General features: G+C 43.8%; 1 protein-coding gene across 3 annotated transcripts in view; it reads left to right on the forward strand.

Moving 5' to 3' along the window:
* The window catches only part of RNF144B (ring finger protein 144B), a 59,250-nt gene extending 40,635 nt beyond the window's left edge, over positions 1-18,615 (forward strand). For all 3 annotated transcript variants that reach the window (XM_080379786.1, XM_080379785.1, XM_080379787.1), the window contains exons 4-8: positions 1,876-1,936; positions 7,465-7,669; positions 8,854-8,998; positions 11,106-11,195; positions 11,378-18,615. In XM_080379786.1, coding sequence (XP_080235912.1) covers positions 1,876-1,936; positions 7,465-7,669; positions 8,854-8,998; positions 11,106-11,195; positions 11,378-11,518 — 642 coding nt within the window. In that variant the 3' untranslated portion in view covers positions 11,519-18,615. The remainder of the gene's footprint in view (positions 1-1,875; positions 1,937-7,464; positions 7,670-8,853; positions 8,999-11,105; positions 11,196-11,377) is intronic.
* The last annotated feature ends 1,246 nt before the right edge of the window (positions 18,616-19,861 follow it).

The following is a 19,861-nucleotide window of genomic DNA, read 5'->3' on the forward strand; positions in this document are numbered from 1 at the left end:
ACAACTAAACAATTAATTCAAGTGGCTCTTACAGCATTGAGACTCGCTGTTTTAATTTAGTTGTAATGAAGGAAAATTTAAAGTAGTTGCCAGTGCTCATCCAGCTAGAGAAAAGCAGATGACTCTTGTTTTCCAAAGTCTATTTAGATTTGAAGCTGCCCTGGGGAGGAGTGGGCAATACTGAAACGATGTCTCTTGTGGGCTGTATATGGCTTTGTTGGCTGGCTTCATTCTTTGCTGAAGCTGCTGAACTTCACTCTTTTTTCCTTGTTAGATTAAGTTACTATTTGTTTTCCAAGAGTGTTTCGGCTGACTTCTGATGAACAGGTGAAGAGGTTCCCAGGAAGCTCTCTCCATCTTACGGCCATATTAATGTAACATCGTTTAGCCATGCAAATACTTTCATATTAAAAATAGTTTACACCCTGACTTCAGAAACTGAATGAGCACAGTACTTACATCCAGGGCTGACTTACTAGACTAACAACACGCTTGGTAAAGATTTTTTGGTGTTTCCCATTTTGATATTAAATCCTTTGATTTCTTCAACTATAAGTCTTTTAAGACTCTTTGAACACTGAAATCTTGATGTCTGTTCAATTATTTTTTGTATGATATTGATTTAGGTCAAATAAATGATCCAGATATTTGCTTCAAAATGCAATTTTACTTCCAAGTGAATGCAGATCTTAATGAAGCAATTTCATATTTTATAATATACAAATGGATGTATTCTTTTCTTTTTTCCATCTACAAAAGCAAATATATTCACAGCGTGATACTGAATATATATTGAATATTTTTGGCTTCATATTTCTTCTCATGGGTGCTGTGTCCCACAACCTAGAAGTACAGCAAGGGCCAGCGTCCACTTCACAGGGCAAAACTTTGCTTTTACGGTAATCTGAAGGGCTGGGGTGGGATCCTGGATGTGAGGGTTGAGCGCCCTTCACTTTGAAGTAGTCTGTTCTACACTGTTCCGCAGTACTTCAAATGATCAAGTCTTAGTATAAGTCTATGTTTATTTTCAATAAAAGAGAATGACATTTTCAGTGCTGGGACAATATTACGAATGGATCAGGGAAAGAGAATGATCTCAGATTCCGAGTCCAACAAACATGTGGCTCCTGAAGTTTCTTTTGAACCTCTCCTTACCCTGTATGCAGGTTTGCTTATTAGTTTTAAATAGGGTGCTTGGTTTTCTGTTTTCTGTTAATTGGAGATTAGAGCATTTAGCCTTGTAGACTGCTAGTTTAATTATGATAATGTGTAAAATGTATAACAAAGGCTGTTTGTCTATGCCAACTAGATTTGTTAACTTCAGTCCAGTTCCCAGTAGGCTGGAGCATGTCTAAGGCAAATTCCAACAGCAGTGGCGTTAACTGTCTCAGCTCAAAACCCATGAAGTGGATAAAAAATGGAAACCAGACTAGCTTTTCAATTCCTGAGAGCTAAGTGACCCCTGCCATTAAAACTGGGAGACATGAATGAGGAACCATTCATCTGAGTGAGCAGTATTGTGCATGAACAACACGCTGCAGTCTCCAAGGCTGGCAAGCCGTCACCCTTCGTTACATTAAACCAACATGAAGGAAAACGGAGAAGCCTGTAGTAAATACAGAATCCACAGAGAAGGCTTTCCTGTGCATGGTAGGAAAGATGTGGGCTGTGTGGCTGAAATAGGAGAGGTCAAGAACTGTAAGTTTTGGAGAAGGAAATCAAGGTACAGAGGCACATGGTGGTGTTTTCCAAGTAGGAAAAGAAGATGGATTTGAGAGCCAGCTGAGAAGGGCAGGCATGTAGAACTTATGCTTATTAAATTTTTTCAAGTCGGTGCTTCTAATGCTCTTTCTGTGTGTTTGTTTCTCATTTCAGATTGCCTGTTTGGTGCCTGTTGACCAGTTTCAATTATACAAGAGGCTGAAGTTTGAGCGAGGTACAAACCTTTTGATTTCTATTACCTTCCTTTTTAAAGTCTCGGTGGAGGCAGCAGTATTACGTGCTGCAAAGACAGACTGTTGGGTGAGTTAAGGAAGAGACAGAGAAGATGTCTTCATTTTGAAATAGTTTAAGAGCAATCACCACGTCTGACTGTGCTCCATAGACAGACTGGAAATTATTTCAGTTGAGCAGAGTCAACAGAGTGGCATCTTACTGAAGTACCATGGTTTTCCTCAGGCTTGTGGGCAGCACTTTCAGATTGCATTGCCTGAGGCTCCATTGTTCTTCCCACAGCATGCTCACTCTGGGTCCTTGGGGGGTGGTTGTACTGGTAGAACTAAACAAGGTGCTAGAGGCTGGTGCAGGGCACACATGGTCCTTTCGTACATCCTCAGGGTTCTTCAGAACTTCTGGGGGAGACAGACCCTGCAGTGTGATGAGGATTTTTACAAACATTCCTGCAGGAGGGCTTTTCTTATGTAGAAGCCTCATGAGTATTCATCTAGTATATTTGCTTTTTTCCTGAGTGGTAATCGGACCCCTTTTTACTGAGTAAGGGCTATTTGTAAATAAGTTTGAAACTGAAGGTCTTACTGGGGCCAAGCTTTCCTATGCCAGAGGTCAGCCTTGTGCTTCAGGAGACGGTTCTTTGCTGAAGTTGAAGAAGAAAGTTGCTAGTCAGAAAGATGAGGTCCCACGCTGGTTTGAAAGACTGACGCCAACTTGAAAGTCTCACCTGGAAGTTACAGCATTTTTCAAAGAAGTTACTCCGTGGTAGTTTGCAGGGTAAAGTATCTAGGGCTGATCTGCCCTGACTGCCGGTTTTCAAACTTTCCTTGAAAGCCTGTATTTGTGTTTCTGCTTTGCATACATGCTTAGATGCGTATGGATTGGGAATGTGTATGAAAATGCAGAAATTCACAGAAGTTAGGCACAGTAATGCACTTGAAAAGATGGTCAGATAGAATAATATATGGGTTTTTTTACAGAGTCTCCTCTGGCATGAGTAGCAGCGAGTGACCACAAAGTAAAAACCTGCAAAATGACAATACCCATGTATGCCCCAAGTTCATGGGCAGATGTAGATTGTAACTATGATTTGCAGGCACTCAGGCAAAATACATTAAAAAAATAATCCCAAATCCTGCTTTCATTTTTTATTTCTATCTCCTATTTTCCCTTCTTCCTGTTTATCCTTAGGAAGTCGCTCCTGCTCAAAAGCCAAGCAGTGGCTTGTCTACAGCCCTAGACAGTGGAAATCAGAGATTGTTAAATCACCGTATTAAAGGGTTAAAAAAGAGAGACATTCTTGCAATACATTAATCTGTTTTGTGTAAAACCTTTTTTCAACTGAAGACTGTGAAACTAATGATTTCCTGGTATCTCTTCCTCTATAACTAGCCAAGGCTGAACTCCTGATCTTTTGTCCAACTCCCTGTTACATCTCCTTTTTTTTTTTAATATGCCTCCCACACACAGAAGCCTGAAATTTGCCTATTTTTTTAAATCCTCCTTCCCTTTTCTTTCTTACCTAAGTCTGACTGATCCTCCTCCACCATTTACTCCATTAAGTTTCTAAGGTCTGTCCTTTCTCCTTTATGATGAGTAAAACTGGCACCCAAGCGGCGGTTTAAGCATAGCCTTTTGGCCTTGCCTACTGGGCCCACCATTAAATCCAGCTTACTGATGCCTGGGGACAACGATTCCTTCTAACTAAAGCTCTGACCTGGACACCAGCACTAATCCCAGCCCCAACCAAGACCTTTTGCTTTTCCTGGATTTAGCACAGCCCCCAGGGCTGACCTTTATGGACTCATCCGTTGGACTTGGCTTATCAGCTTCTGCTGGCCCAAAGCCATCTTCTGAGATGTGACCCTACCCTGGCAGAGCCTGCCTGCCCTGCCCAACACCAATGCTGGCCTGACAGCGTTTTTCTGAAGTGAGTAATAAACCTTGCTGGTGGCACCTGCTGGGGCCGAATTCTGACCTGGGATCTGCCCAGGGACCCCCAGCAGCCAAGTGTGGTGGAAAACCCAGGCTGCTACTGCCTAGCTCTGCCCTCTCCTCCATTAAAACGGGCAGGAACCAGGGTGTCCTTCCTGACTTTTGCTCAGCTCAACAAAGCTCTTCATCCAAACCCTTCAGCTTCCTCGGCTTAGCCCCTTCCTCTCTCAGCTTTGTTCTGTTAAGATATGGGCTCCTTGCTTCAGCACACGCTTGGCTTTACTAGAAATGCTAGAAATAAATAACCAGCTGCTTGGGTAACCTGAAAGACTTGCTCTTGCTCTGTAGTCTTTGCTGACCAGTCTTCAAGTGACTGGCAAAGTCAGTGCTTCTCACCTTTCCAGACTTTTTCCATCGTGAGGTGAATTTTGAGGAAAAATTTTGAAAACCCAAAGAAGGATTTACACATCTGTAAATGAAGCTGTTTTCCCCACAACCCGCCACCCCCCCCCCCCCCCATCTGTGCTAGCTATTTTACTAAAATAGCTTTCCTTTCCATTTCCTTGGCTTTGTAAAAAAAATGGATAAATAATATTAGGTGAAAAAGTAGTGAGAAGTAACTGCCGTACAATTGTGTATCTATAGACACTCAGTATCTATAGACACTCAGTTTAATATGGAATGCTCTGAAAATACGCTGTTCTTTTGCAGGTTTTGTGTTCTTAGAATGCAAATGTTTCAGGCTTAAACCCAATCTTGCTTATATATCTAACTTCTCTGCATCCAGTCAGGACCTAGCCACAGAGCTTCCATTCAGCACATTGTAATAGAAGGAACAGCAATCGCTCTGTCTCTGGTTAGGATGGGGTTGACATGGTCATCAGAAGTAATGAAATAGAGGAATAGGATGTGGCTAGGACACATGCATTGTATTTCTATTTCTGTGACAGTTGCCCAATAGACCAAGTGGTAGATGGTGAGAACCTCTATTTTATGCCTGCCTGAAAAGTAATCCATTTTAAAAGGAGGTGTTCCTAATATTCTGTGAAAGGCATAGGCTCATCCTTTCATACCTCTCCTGAGCCAGAACTTATCCTTTCTCCAGGGTGCCTGGTTTCCCCCATCTGTCTCGCACATTCCACCTGCTTGCTCGCACGTTTTGTGAAAGCTGCCCAGATCCCTGCCTGGTACTGGCAGTGTTTGGGAAGGCTTTCCTGACGGCGGAGCAAGGGTGGCTGAACTGGCTCTGGGAAACAAGGGAAAGGCGCAGGAGAGAAATGGCCCTAACCAAAAAAAAAAAAAAAAAAAGATGGAGCAGCTTGTCAGAGCAATATGATAGCCTCTCCTTTTTTCGGCTGCTCCTGTTTTTAGTTTTTTCTGTTTTCACTTGTAGTCCATGGTAAACCAAACAGTATGAGACAGCATGGATTGCAAAACACCATCTGTAGGTTCTTTGTAAGATGGAGGAAGTGGAAGAGGAGGGAGTTTCATCTCATGCATTACATCTTGCTGCAACGCATTTACAAAAACCAATAAGATTTACAACCCAACTCCCTCCTCCCAATGATGTCAAAACCAGACATCCTGTCTTCCACCCCAAAACAGGATAGGACAATTCAGGTTTCCAGAGTTGAGTGTGTTAAGCAGCTGTCTGCAGGAACTGCACTTCATCTCATTTTCACTTCTCTTTATCAACAGAAAGCATATAGAACCTACCGTGTGAAGAATTAAATGCAACAGCTGGTACTGGACCATGGTCTTACTTAGTCCAGAGTTTCTTTTAAAGAGACACCAAGGGAAGCTACAGGAATAATGATTTCTCAGTCAGGACACTACCTTTTAGAAGTGTATAAAAATGTAAAATGGCTGGTACTGCCCATCCATGTCTTTCTCTTCTTCCCACAAATGAAGCTGCAAAGTATTTTGTTCTGGCTTTCATTCAGTAGAAAGCAAAATGTTTGTTTGTTTTGGGGGGCAAAGGAAGCACGTGTAAGAGAGCAAGAGGAAAGACTGCAACTAGATCCATGACATGGCTGGAGATAGATGGTACAGGCATTTTGCTGGCAGTGCCTAAATTATAGATGACAACCTTTGCTGTGCATGTAGAAATTCTCCACGTCTGTCAGAGCACCCTCACACAGACTTAAAATTGTGTACCTGTGTGTCCTGCAGCCAGCAGAGAGGATGATCGTCCTTACGTGGTTCCTCACTGGCAGTGTCCAGGACAACCGGGAGGGAGGGATGGCTTTAAACCAACTGGAAGTTTTCAAGGTGAACAGAGAGGTTTAGCATGTTGGAAATGAGCTGGGTTTCTAGTGCATGCTAGGTTGTGAGGTTCGTGGAGTGTCTTTCCCCCCAGGTGTTCGTGCCTGTCTTATCTAAATGCTTGAAAGCTGGGGGGAGAGTTTTACTGCTTGGAACACATTTCTAGTTGTGCAGTTTCTAGTTTCTGGGTACTTGGACACAGGTATCACTGTTTTTCATGCGGACTGGAGCATCTGCTAGATACCCATCCAGCAGCCCCCTTCGCTGTGGGCTGCCAGCAGGCTCCTGTAGAGGAGCAGTGCAGACAGGGCAGTGTGTGGAGGAGGAAGTGCCTTCAACTGCTTCAGCAAAATGTGCCAGAGAACATGTCTGCAGCCCTTGTGAAACCTTTTGTTTCAAGTGGGACAGTCTTTTATCTGCTGGAGGGTACATTGCAATGGCTTTTGACGTCTCAGAGTCAGGGGGTTCCACCTGTTTCTGAGATATCCCCTCCATCTGCCCGTTGTCAGTGGTGGTACCAGAGGGCTCCCAGGGCAGGAGAGGCAGGTAGCTCCTGCGGGCACGGCAGCCCTTTGCTGCGGAGGGAGGCTCTGCAGGGTGGGACTGTTGAAGGACCATAGGCTTGAGTGGCACAAAGTGTGCACACCATGGGCACCCCTGGCAGTGAACGTGCTTCAGCTGGGTTGCTGGTCCACGTCCAAATTCCTTGAATAAAGGTTGGGGAGCGAGAGAAAGAATATTTATCATGCTCTGCCATGTGGTGATTTCTGTGTAACTCGATGTCTCCACCCTGAAACTTCACCTTGACTATTGTTGTAATCTGATACTTAAAAAATAGCAGTCATACAATAAAGTGAGTATTAATTGGAGTATGTAGATAGAGGGGAGGAAATAAAGCATGGAAAGTGACTAGATATTAATTTAATAACAGTCTTTCTGCTATTTCCATGAAAGATACTGCATGGCTTGCACACGTGAAAGACATGGAATGGCCTAATGTCACAAAACACACGTGCTTCTCAGCAAGCAGCAGTTATGTTCATTTTTTGTACCTCCCCATAAAGGCAAAGAATACGTCCTGTATATAGGTAATTGCCATTCTTGTGATGCTTCCAGTGCAGCTGCCTTAGCAGGGTGCAACTGCAGACCTGCCTAAAGAGGAGGAGGAGGCTTGACTGCCCATGAGTGTGGGTGCAGAAGGCTCTAATTTCCCCACCCACGTGCAGAGTGGGGTCATGTGTACCTAGACACGTGTCACTGGAATGAGAAGGTGACTGTATAAACAGTTGTGTTTCTCTCTCTGTTATGTTTCAGAAGTCCACTTGGACCCCCAGAGAACATGGTGCCCTGCAGCCAACTGCCAAACGGTGTGCCGCGTGGCACCGAGCGAGTCGGGAGCGCCGGTGCCGGTGGAGTGCCCAGCTTGCTGCCTGACATTCTGCTCCGCTTGCAAGGAGGCATGGCACCCGCAGCGCCTGTGCCAGGAAATCCAAACTACTCCCGTACCGACCGAGCAGAGGTAAGAGGGGAACCCATGGAGGCCACGTGGCTTTTGGTTCTTTCTGGCGTGGGGTGCTAGCTCTGTGCCTCACATCAGTTTCTTGGAACAGCTTCCCTCTAGCTCCTTAGATGCATCTCTGGCACTGTCCCATCTCCCCTGGTGTTTCCTAAATATAATAAGATACCTAAATACCAGTCTAATTATTATTTTAAATGATACATTTTATTTTTTAATACTTAATACTCTTTGTGTCCTTCTCAAGCTTGGGTTGCCACTGACACTTCTGAAAGGTGTAGCCCTCCAGGACTTTGACTCTGCCTAAAGGCTTTGTTCACATGCTAGAATTATGACTTGTGCCCATGCAAAAAGTCCAATACACCGGTATTCTGGGATCTCAAACTTTGCTTATACTGTGGTTAAGAAATCAGCCCTGCTTAATATTTATAGACTCTCTGCATAGAGGACTTTTACCTGTTATGCAGAGTGGGTGTAAAATGTCCCATTTGGTGTGAGAAATCTGATTTATGTTCATTTTGCATAGGTGTAAACAACCAACAGATAAGGTTGAGTAAGGCGTTAATCTGCAGAAAGAAAGCAATTCTGTATTTAAATTATGTCATGTCTCTGGCCATCCGACTTTGTTTTCAGAATCAGATTGCATTCAGTCATGTGTGTTGAAAGTTTTCTATCATTTTTTTTCAAGAAGTGAAAGACTTAAAATCTAAGCCTTCTGCTTGCTAGAGACTTAATTGAATAGGAGTTGCTAAAGAGCTCTTGCTATAATTTTTCTTCTCCAGGTTTGATCTTTGGCTTTGCTGGAGTTTAAGGCTATTTTGTTCAGGCAAGGACAAGTATTATGAATTGCATAATCCAGTCCTGTTAAATGAATTGTGTAAGCTGTCTTACCAAGTGCTCATTTTTAATGCTATAGGAGATAAATTTGTGGGTGTAGTGAGTGTTGGGTTTATGTAGCATAAAAGATCAAGGGAATGGAGTTTTACTCCTATGTGATACTGATAATCTTACACCTGGTAGCAGATATACTTTATTGTATTGAATATTACAAACTTTACACATTGAGTGCATCAAGACAGCAAGATTAGATGCTCTGGAAAATCAGCAAAGTATACATCAGGCAGTGGACCTGAATATCAGCAGTAGTTGCATTCACATTTCACTTTAGTATTTCCTTACTCTTCTAGATCACTTATTGGAACAGAGATGGAGGCGCCAATTAAGCAGTGCCCAGTTTGTCGGATCTATATTGAGCGAAATGAGGGCTGTGCTCAGATGATGTGCAAGAACTGCAAACACACGTTTTGCTGGTACTGTCTACAGAACTTGGATGTAAGTGCTACAGAAAAATCACCTAGATAAAGGGTAACAGGGCTGGGGTTAGTCTGAGGCCCTGTATGAGCTCTTCATCAATTCATTGATGTCCTAGTGAGTGGCTTGGCTCAATTCAGCTTCTAATTTAATTTATTTCTTCTTGTTTATCCAGTGCTTTTATTTATATTGATACCCTTTTTTCCATAAAGGGTCGTAGCCATGTCTGTGGGTCCTGTGCTAGGTCTTTGAGGGAAATGGGACAGACTGGTGGCTTTCTGGAGGTCTGTTCCAGCACTACCTTTCTCTGATTCCCTCTTCCAGTGCAGCAGCTAAAGATAGTTTGGTTGACAGCCAGGGAAATCAGTGTCTTCCACCTGCTCTGACTGCAAAGGTCACAGCCTGTCCAAAAAATGGTATGGTACTGGGGGAGGGGGGGTGTTTCACAGTAGGGTGCGTTAAGAGCTCATATGGATTAGGTCTCCTTCACTAGTCTGTCTGTAGTTCCGTGTTTGCTAGGGAAAATGGTCGCTTAGTAGGCTTGAGGATAAAAATGTTGGATTATGAACATGGATTATGAAGTGCAGGTGGCTGGTTATTTCTCAGGGGATACCAACTAGTCTCAGCTCGTGCAGACTTTGAGTTTCCTGGCAGGATTAGGTTCAGATTACATGAAGCAATGTGCTCATGTATATGGCAGCTTCCCTCTTTGGTGCAGTCATCATTAGTAACTGTGGGAGTGCGAAAAGGACTTTGCCAGCACTTGAAATAAAATTCTAGATATTGCATGGCTTTTCTTCTTTTTTGTACTTCGTAGCCAGCGAACAATAAGATTTCCTCATTCTTCATCCTTCCTTTTCTCAGCATGCTAGAAAGGTTTCGCTTAGGGCTCTGCCCCATTCCATGTATGAGCATGCTTTTTCAACGTGAGCCTTGCAGCTTGCCCCAGAGTACATCCAGTACGCAGTGACTGCTTAACCCTGGGCTGAACTGGAAAACAGTCGGATTCTCACAGACACTGGATGTGCCCTTATCAAGTTTGTATCAGTTCAACAGGAGGAAGAAAAAAAAAATGTAGTTGCATGATTCAAAAGTAGTTTTTCTAAAAAAACTACAGGGTTACAGGAGCTGCAGGTTTAGGTGAAGTTAATACCTGCAGAGCCAAAGAGCGGGGCGGAAAAATGAAGAAGAAAGCAGCATCAGGTTGCAGCACAGCTGGCTAGGGAAGGGTAATGCAGGGAGTTAGTCATCTTCTGAAAAAAAAATTAATAATGTAGTAAGTATTAATGGGAAAAGAGAAAGGAAACACTTTAAATTTTAAACTACTTGTAAAATTTGAACTACTTTTTCAATGTTCCTGTTAAGCCTAGGAAGAAAATTACTACAAGTGTAATTTTTTTTAGGTATCTCAGTTAGAGATGAAAAAGTTACTTAAAGATAAAAAAGCAAGAACCCTGTTAAAAAAGTTAGTCTCATCCAGGACTTTGACTCTGCCTAAAGGCTTTGTTCACATGCTAGAATTACGACTTGTGCCCATGCAAAAAGTCCAATACACCGGTATTCTGGGATTTCAAACTTTGCTTATACTGTGGTTAAGAAATCAGCCCTGCTTAATATTTATAGACTCTGCATAGAGGACTTCTACCTGTTATGCAGAGTGGGTGTAAAATGTCCCATTTGGTGTGAGAAATCCAATTTGTGTTCATTTTTGCATAGGGGTAAACAATTACACTGAAGTGTAGGGACAGCAGGAGAACAGAAGGTGGAAGTATCTCAGGAAGATGATCCCTCATACTGCTAGCTGTCAGAAGTATCTGTTGTTTACAGGCCCCTTTATTGTCGCCAAATTACAGACTGGGTACTTGTGCAATAGGTGCAGTGCATATGCTTGTGCTTTTTAGAAGTGGGGGAGGAAAGATGCTATGCAATGGCTCAGGTCCTGAACGCACCACACTTCTTGAAACTGTGGCAGCTTCTCTAGGTTATGATTTGGAAGACAGATGAACTTGTCTGCTGGCAGCTGGTAATTGTAAAGCAGTGTAAGGAAGGTTGTATTTCCAGTCCTGTCTTGAACCTCTCCCTGCAGTTGCTGTAACCTGCTCTTGCAGCTTCTCCTTTTGTTTTTCAGAATGATATCTTCCTACGACATTACGACAGAGGCCCTTGCAGAAACAAGCTGGGCCACTCGCGGGCTTCGGTGATGTGGAACAGAACACAGGTGCGTTTCTAGTCAGCTGAGCAGAGCTCTCACACATGCATGAAGCAATGAGATTTTACCCTTCAGTGAAGGACCAGGATGATTATTTTCATATTTTCAACTGTTTTTTGTGACCTGTGCTGTGCTTCTACATAAAGACACCAATTAGCTAAATACCTGTTTTTGACTACCATGTCTTTCAGGTTGTGGGGATCCTCGTTGGACTGGGTATCATCGCATTGGTGACCTCTCCCTTGCTGCTCGTGGCATCTCCGTGCATCATCTGCTGCATTTGCAAATCCTGCCGAAGCAAAAAGAAAAAACACAGCCCACCAACAACCTAAAACTCTGTGTCTGTTTGAGCCTCCGTCTGTACAGCATATGTATGTGAGAAAGCACAATGGTTGTATTTCGGTGCCATACCTACCAAATAATACTCCCTTTTTTTGCCAATTCTTGGGATAAGTGCCTATTCTTTACAGGCTACTCTATCACTAACAAGTCCCACTGTGGGAAAAGCCTAGATTATTGTGCAGTATGTATGGTGTAGGTTTGCTTTCTAAAAGGAAAACAAGACACCATTCAGTAGTTCATACCCTTAAATATGAGCCACCTTTTGAGACTGTTGGAATTTTACCATCTTCCATCAGCCAGGGATGACTCGATCCTGCAGTATTACTCTGCCTGTGCAGAGCCAGTCATTACTGTCATGCTTTCCGCTGGTTCTCGGTGGCACTCCGATTTCTCAGAACATTTTGGGTATTTTGTAGAAGAAGGAGAGTGAAAAGCCTGATTAAGTCCTTCCATCAGCTAGCTTGTGTCCTGTTAAAGGTAACAAACTGTTAAGAAAATATATCTGACAGTTTCCTGTCAATTGGCTGCCATGGCATTTCTTTCAGCGTTGAAATCAAATGGATTTATGCTGTTGATCTCAATTACAGAAGTGAAACCTGACAAAACTATTTCGAACTAAGAGAGGGCTACCTTGAGAAAGCTGATTTTTTTCCAGATTAAATGTGACATATCTACCTTGAAATATGAAGAGTATGCATATTTCCCTGCCATTGGGCATGCCTTTTGTCAGTAACATGGGTGTAGCAAACTCACCACAAAGCTGATCTTTCCAGAAAGCCCATGGTACCATTCCTGTTTGGTGCACAGTATTGGGGTCTTGGTTGTGCATATATAGAGTGGCCGCATGGGTGTGGATATACTGAATACATATGCACAATTTATTTTCTAGGCAGTCAGTATATTTTTTCAACAGTTTAAATGGGGTGGCAGCAAGAAAAAGTCTCATCAGGCTAAGCCAAACCCCCCGTTAAAAACCTTATGGACCTGCTGAAGGGAATACTTGAGAAATGCCGTGTAAATGTAAGCTCCGTCCATCGATGGGTATTTATTCTGTCCCACTCAAGATTAACAAACTCTGTTACGAATAATTTATAGTTACTCCAAATCTGAAAGGCTGTCATTTAATGAATGCTTCATTTTCATTTGGTGCCTCACCACCAAACTGGTTCAGCCCCTGGTATCAGTTACACCTGTACAAGTTCCCTGAAACCTCCCTGAAGAGCTGGAGTTTACTCCAGGCTCACTCAGGAGGAGCTGAGATCAGACTTTGCTCCCCGGAGTTTATTTCCCTAATGGCTGGTGCTCCTCACAACCCTGTCTGGTGGTGGCTTTTGTTCTGGACTCCCATCTGTGCATTTTGTATCTGTGGGAACCGATACGAGTTTGCACTATGTAATCAGTTGTAATTCCAAACCCTTTTGCTAAGGGCTGCGAGGTTTCGGTGAGATGCTCAGCCTGAGCATCGCGTCGGGCTCGCCCACGGCCAGCCTGCCCACCGTGCACAGTGCGAGGCACCAGGAGCGCGGCGAGCAGCATCTTTGCTGTTGTGTTTTGCATTCTTGGCAGCCGTTAACTGTGACCTTTTTTTTTGGGGGGGGGAGTTGTTTAACTTCGCTGTCTGGTTACTGTAACGGAGCTGGTAGATGTTCTTATTTTAAGAAAGTGTAGTCTGTTGAGCAGACTAGCAGGGACAAAGGCCTTAAACGATATTGTCTGTTTTACTTATTAATTGATTTCTTTTATAAATACTGTCTGACTTCTCTACCAGTCATGACTGGAGGGCAGGCAGTGCTCACCAGTGTGAAAGGCTGTATTTATTCTCCATCCACAGCTTTGAAGGGAAGCAGAAAGGTAGTCAGTACATTATAAATACACAGTGCAATGCAGGCAACTGCCGTTTATAATAAATAGAGAATGTTTTCCTTACATGTTTTCTTTAAGAGCACTAATGGTAGTGCTTGGGGGTACTTGTGACAGATTAAAGTGTCCAGCCCTTGGCTTTGCACTATTTTTCTACCTGTTTTTATGGCACTACTGTCATTTCCATTTTATTTATGAACTTGAAGTTGAGGGTCTTACTTTAATGAAGCCTCAAGGACAAAAAGAGAGGAGCTGTACAGTCTCTCTAACCATAACCAGCATTGCAATGTACCAATATCCTTGGCATGTTAAAATTTGCGAGTTTTTTACGTTTTGTGGTCTTACCTATGTCTGATACACCCTTTGCTAGTTCAGTTTCTTTCCTTGTCCTCTCCCTCTTTTCCTCAGCCCGTTTTTGCTAAAATGCCCAATGGGATGAAGGTGTCTCATGTTTTTTTTTCCATTTATACTGCTGTGTTAATGAAACTGCCAAGTTCTTGCCTCTGTTAAAAAAATGCAACTGAAGGCAGTAGTCTTGCCCAGAATACAGTGATGGACACAATGTCACCATTTGAACTGCAATACAAATTTGACCTTTTCCAGTTCTTTAAATGTTGTCCAAAGTTAATGCAGAACTCTCTGTAGAGTGGGAATTTGTTTAAATGGTTTGAAAGATGATATTTTATAAAAACATGGCACACATGCATAGCTGTAAAGTTTGGGAAAACAACAGTATCCCGTTTATTTTTAACTCCTCACTTTAAGTGCAGGGTGACTCCTTCCAAAGGCTAATTCCTACAGAGCAGAAGGAAGGTGTGCCTTTTCCATGGGCACATTTTATTGCTGATGCCAGTTTCGGTGCCTGGGGTGGGTATCAAAAGAAATTCAGTATGCCAGTGTTAGCACAATGTGACAGCCAGAGTGCCAGTCATGTAAGGAGCCTGTACGCAGGCTGGTGGCAGTGGCCAGGCTGTAGCTGGAGGTCTTTGCACACAAGCTGGGTAAGGAGAGCATGAGCTACAGGGACACCTTCCTTTGGCTGTGGGGATGCAACAAATTGACCTAGAAAGAAGCCTTAGAATACTTTAGAACTTAGAAGCCTTACAAAGATTATTTCCTTTAAAAGGCTGTGTCCAGTGCACCGTGTACTCTGGCCTTTTGTTGCGTGGGGTTACTTGAGCATGTGCTTTAATCAGACCCTGACCGCCCGGCCCGTGAGGATGGGCTGACAGCCGAGCAGAGCTGTGCCTGCGCTGAGGTGCTGGGAGCAGCAGGGCCCTGCTGCCTTGTTTTCCAGAAGGCAGCTTTGTTCCACCAACTGATAATGCAGAGTTTCCAGAGAACTGTTTTAAGCAGGAACCTTTCTACAATGTCAAGTTTTGTTGGGGTTTTTTTTCTTTCTTTTTTTTTTTTTTTAACTTTTTAAAGAAGAATTAAAGTTACATTGTCAGAGATTCATTGCAAGCGTGACTAATAATACTAACAGAAATTATGGCGAAAGAAACAAAACCAGGCCTCGGATTACTTGTGACTCTTCTCAATCAATGTAGCTGTAAATCCACCCTCTTGAACATCATCTGTGTGATGTGGTGCATGTCGGTACCAGGCTTTGCTGGCTGTAGCATCTCTCCTTCCCCCTGTCGCAGGTGGCTGGTGTGCGGGTACCCGTACTCTCACCCAGGGAGAGCTCAGGGCGGTGGCAGGGCAGGGTACCCACCGGAGCCGGGGTCTGTGGCACAGCACCCACCCTGGCTCCATCGCCAGTTTGCCCTGGGGCCTTTAACCACTGAGAGAGGTCTTGGGGATTTTAGGCAATTAACATTACATTGATGGTGTCCACAGACGTCTCTCTTGGAGAACACAAGGGGCAGCCACTCTATTCCCTCTGAACCAGGGGCATTCAGCCCTTCTGAAAACTGGGCTCTAGGTATTTATCAGATCCCAAAACTAGAGACCAGTGCTAGAAATCTGGATTTTTACTGCAGCCAGCCGCAAACCTCCACGGCCACATATCTCACTGTAATTTCCCAGCAGTCACTGGAGCTGCATCAAATACAGCTGAGATCCCACTCAGCATCTCTTGTCCTTGTGTTAAAATGAGGGTGATGGTACCTGCTCCCCAAACCACCTGTTAATAAAAATACTTGTCATGCTATAGCATAAGTACTTCCCTGCAGTATTTATTCTAGAACTATGGGAGATGGTCAATGCTGCTGTTCAGTAATTGATGATTTATTATTGGTGCATAGAGTTGCTTACCCCAAAGAAGGGCATGAGGGGTAACAGTAATTAATGTTTCTACAGTGCTTTAATGATGCTAAATGGTATGTACTGTTGTCTGTCCAGTAACATAGCATAAAATCCAAAGATAAGTTTAAAATGTACATAATTTTTACTTGAATGAACTGAGAGAATCTGGGTATTATCTTCATATTTGCTTGAAGATCTGCAAGTGGACAGAAATCAACTGCATTTCCACAACAGGACACTGAAATCAACTCCTGGCTGCTCTGTTCTTGGGTGCCACAGCAGGTGGCTGTGCTGTAGTACCTGCTGCTTTCAAAATCTGAAATCTGTTTAGCACTGCACTCTCCTTCTCCCAGTCACCCTCTCCTTCCTCAAACGAATTCTTTTGATGATCATGTTTTTCACCCTCTATCTCAGGCCAAAGATTCTTGGAGCAAAATTAGTAGATTTCTTTGTATGAGGATAAAAAAACCTTCCCGTTTTCTCCCAGCTGTTAATAAGAAATTTGATACTGAGATAAATGACCAAAGATAGAAATTCCAGGCTTGGCTTGTTTAGAAAAACTCATTCAGACTTAAGAAGGTGTTTTGGAAGACCTAAATAAGGACTGCTTTGTTAGAGCTTGCAGGTAAAGGAGCCCTACAGCTTTCGAGCTTCACAGGAGAGATGCTTCTGTTGCTGAGCAGACTTTATTGGAAATGTGCTGGGGAAAAAAAACCCCAAAGCATCCTATATGCATATTTTTATTACATAAATAAAAAAACCCTTCTCTTGTACGGCTTTGTATTTTAGGGATTCAAACCCCCTGGAGGCTTTCTAGGGTGTACTTATACTGTAAAATAATTTTAAAAATACACTGAAACAGTTGAACAGACTATGATAGTTATAAAACAGTTGTAAGATGTCTCTCACACATGATTGTGTAGGATCAGACCCTAATTTATGTGGCTGGCAATAAAGATTTGAAAATTTACCTCTCTGGGAATAGTGAGAGTTAATTCTTCTGCAGTCTGCTGGAAACGGAACTTACTGCTAAGGTTGTGGAAAACTTTAGTCTAATTTTTATTTGTCCTTTAGTTAGTAAAGTCATGAAGTGAGAGCTGAATGGTTTTGCTGAACAGGAAGCCCAAAGGTCTGTTTTCTTTCACTACACTCCAGTTTCTCAGAACCAATGTGTTTTTATAATTTATTATTATAATTTATACAATCCATATATAATTTATAATTAAGAATTATAAAATATTAATTTTGAAGTATTGTTGCCTTTTATCAAATGATAGTTTTATCTTAGTTGCATTCATACTGGAAGCCTTTCCTCTTCTGCTTCCTGCAGAGAAGGTCGTGGTGTTCCTTGCAAGGTAAATTCCTCTAATTCAGTGCAGTCCACAGGAAATGTTTACCGCTATCTTTTAGTTATATCAGAGGTTTTGTTACCATCTCTCAAGTTAGTTCCCTGAATCAAGCCAATTTCTGTTGCTGGGAAAGGTAGTTTCTTACCAGCACCACTGACCATCACAGTCTGGGCTATACAAGATGATACTGGTTGACAAGGTCCACCAGCTTTTTAGAGGACACCTCATTCTTCCCCCTTCTGCCCGAGAGGCTTTCTCTTCTCTTGGCTGAAAAATTAAGGACTCCAGTCATTTGCTTGTGCCTTCTGGATGTTCGAACAGAAGCAGCAGCTTCTGGTGGCCGTGTGCCGGGAGATCCCAGGCTGGTTAATGTATGATGCTGCGGGACGTGTGTAGGGAGTTGCTTAAATTTCAGGAAGGTGCCTGAGCGTTACAGCTTGCTGGGCCTGCGCCATGGATGCCGTGCACAAGGGACTCATCCAGGCAGCTTCCTGAGTGCCACCAGTTGTGTGGCATGTGTGGTGCTGGGCTGTCTCACCGTGCACAAGCATATCCCAGAGTTTCATCAGGAGCCCTATGGCAAGCTGGCCCTTTGCACAGCTACCCGCCCAGTCCCCAAACACCCCAAATTCCACAGCAAATCTCTTCCTTTTGTTTTCCCGTCTCTGCTACTGGCCTGTTTCAGTTTCAAAGAGCCCCCAGTTCAGAGGTACGTGGAGCTCAGCTGCTCTGAGCTGTCGCTTTGCCCCGTGAGCGAGTCTGGTGAGCCAGGAGCAGCGGAACTGTCCCGCACCACGCTGCGCTGGCACCGCTGGCACCAAGGGTCGCCTTGTGTATTTTAAATACATGTCCTTGGAAGTGTCCGTGCCTGGCACTGGTGTGACCTGGCAGCCGGTGCGGACCCCTGTTCTTCCCCACCTGGGGCAGGTGCTGGCTTCGCACTGCAGGTAGAGGCGCTGGGTCGAGCCAGGCTGTGCGCAGCGCTCCCACCTCTGCTTGATTTAGGGTGTTCTGGCTGGACCAATGCTGCTTTTGGATGCATTTGTCTGAAAAAAAGCCGTGGCTTGAGAGGAGCAGGAGAGAGGGCACTTTGGTGCCATGTGGGGCAAGTGGTACAGCAAAGAGCAGCTTCATCTGGGCAGCAGCCACGTTCCATCCCCCAGGGCCAGCCCTTCTTCAGGGGGCTCATCTCCTGCGCTGCGGCGCACAGGGGTACATCCCTCCCCAGCATCCAGATGTTGTTTCCCTGGTACCTCTTTAGGCTTACATTTTGTTTATCTGTGGTTTGGGCGTTTTTTTCTTCTTCTTTTCCTCCAGGTAATACACTTTCTTCACCACTTTTCTCCTGGTGGAGGGCAAAAGGGTTTGATCTTTGTAAGATTTGTTAAAATATTTTTGTGTTTATAAGAGGAGAGCTGACACGTATAAAGAAATAAGTGCTTTTGTAAATTTTTTTGTTGTACGATTCAGCATTTAAACATTTTAGAGATGCAGTTTTTTGCACTCTCTCTGCATATATTCGTAAAAAATATATTTATTTTCTGTCTTTAAGTTTTATGTTGGGGTTTTTTTTCTTCTAATGTTATAAGGTGCAGTATGTGTAACATTAAAAAATTAGTGTAAAGACATTGTCTCGTTTTGTTTTAATTCTTAGCTGCCTTTAAAAAGAAAAAAGATGAATATAGAAAATTTATGGGAAGAATTCAAACATGTTTGGGATGCTTAATGGGAATTTTGATGACAAAAGAGGATAGAAGAAGCGGGATCAGAATCTTGACTCTTATTTACTTTCTCAACAACAAATGACATTAAAATCATTTTCAAGAGAGTGGGACAGGCTCAGGCTCTGGAGTAGCTCCTGAGTGCTGCTGCAGCAGCATGCAGGCATCGCAGCAGCAGTGGTCTTTGCTCTCTGCAGGTGGGTTGCAGGGTTGCTATAAATCTGTGCAGTTTGGTGGAGACCACGACCTGGGGCGTACCAGGAGATGCCAGAGCCACCCCAGGCTGCACATGCGGGGTGCTGCGTGAAGAGCAGCCTGCTGCTTCGGAACCCCTTGCTCTTCCCTTGCTTCCTCCAGCCTGCCTGTCCTTGCAGCAGAATCGGGCCCCCTGCTCTGCGCTGCTTAAGGACACGATGAAACGCTATGCCCTGCCATGCAATTTCAGAGATACGTGCTCCTTTGTTTTCTCACACACCCACATCCTAAAGTGCTCACAAGACACAATCACACCTGGGTTTTTGAGCATCATAGATTAAGGTGATGTTTACTATTAAGTAAGGTAGGATTTTCTGCCCAGGTGACAGATCCTTGAAAACCCAGCGTGCCATCTGTGGGGCTTTACATAGATTTATCTATTCTATTTTAATAGATTATCTGAAAGGTCGTGAGATTCTTGCCTCTGAGGATTTGGTTTGAGATGTGGGTTGAGGAGAATGTCACCATTTTCACCTAGAGTTCAAATTCTTGGTCATGCCTGTACTTTTTTTTTTTTTCCCGCCACCAGTTTGCTCAGAGTACATTAAGTGGAATAACCTCAGCACTCAAACACAGTTATTTTATCGAATTTTTTTGCAGCCAAGGCTCCGGTCTTGTTCTCTGAACATTGTGGCAACGCATCATATCTACATGGTAACGTAGGTGACGTATTGCAGCAGACGGAACGTAAGTTTCCAGCATGGCACTTTTCCTTCAGAAGATCTTGCCGATGCCCGAGGAACCAGCTTGGCAGTGGGAATGTGTCAATTCTGTCAAACTGGTGACGGGCACCAGCTGCTGGCAGCCGACGTGCCCTGGTGCCCTGCCAGCCTGCCAGCTGCCCGCGGTGGGCAAACTGCCCGGCTCCCCACCTGGCAGACAGTGAACTGCCAGCTCC

This window comes from Falco punctatus, assembly GCF_963210335.1.
Source record: "Falco punctatus genome assembly, chromosome: 3".
In the NCBI taxonomy this organism is placed as follows: domain Eukaryota; kingdom Metazoa; phylum Chordata; class Aves; order Falconiformes; family Falconidae; genus Falco; species Falco punctatus.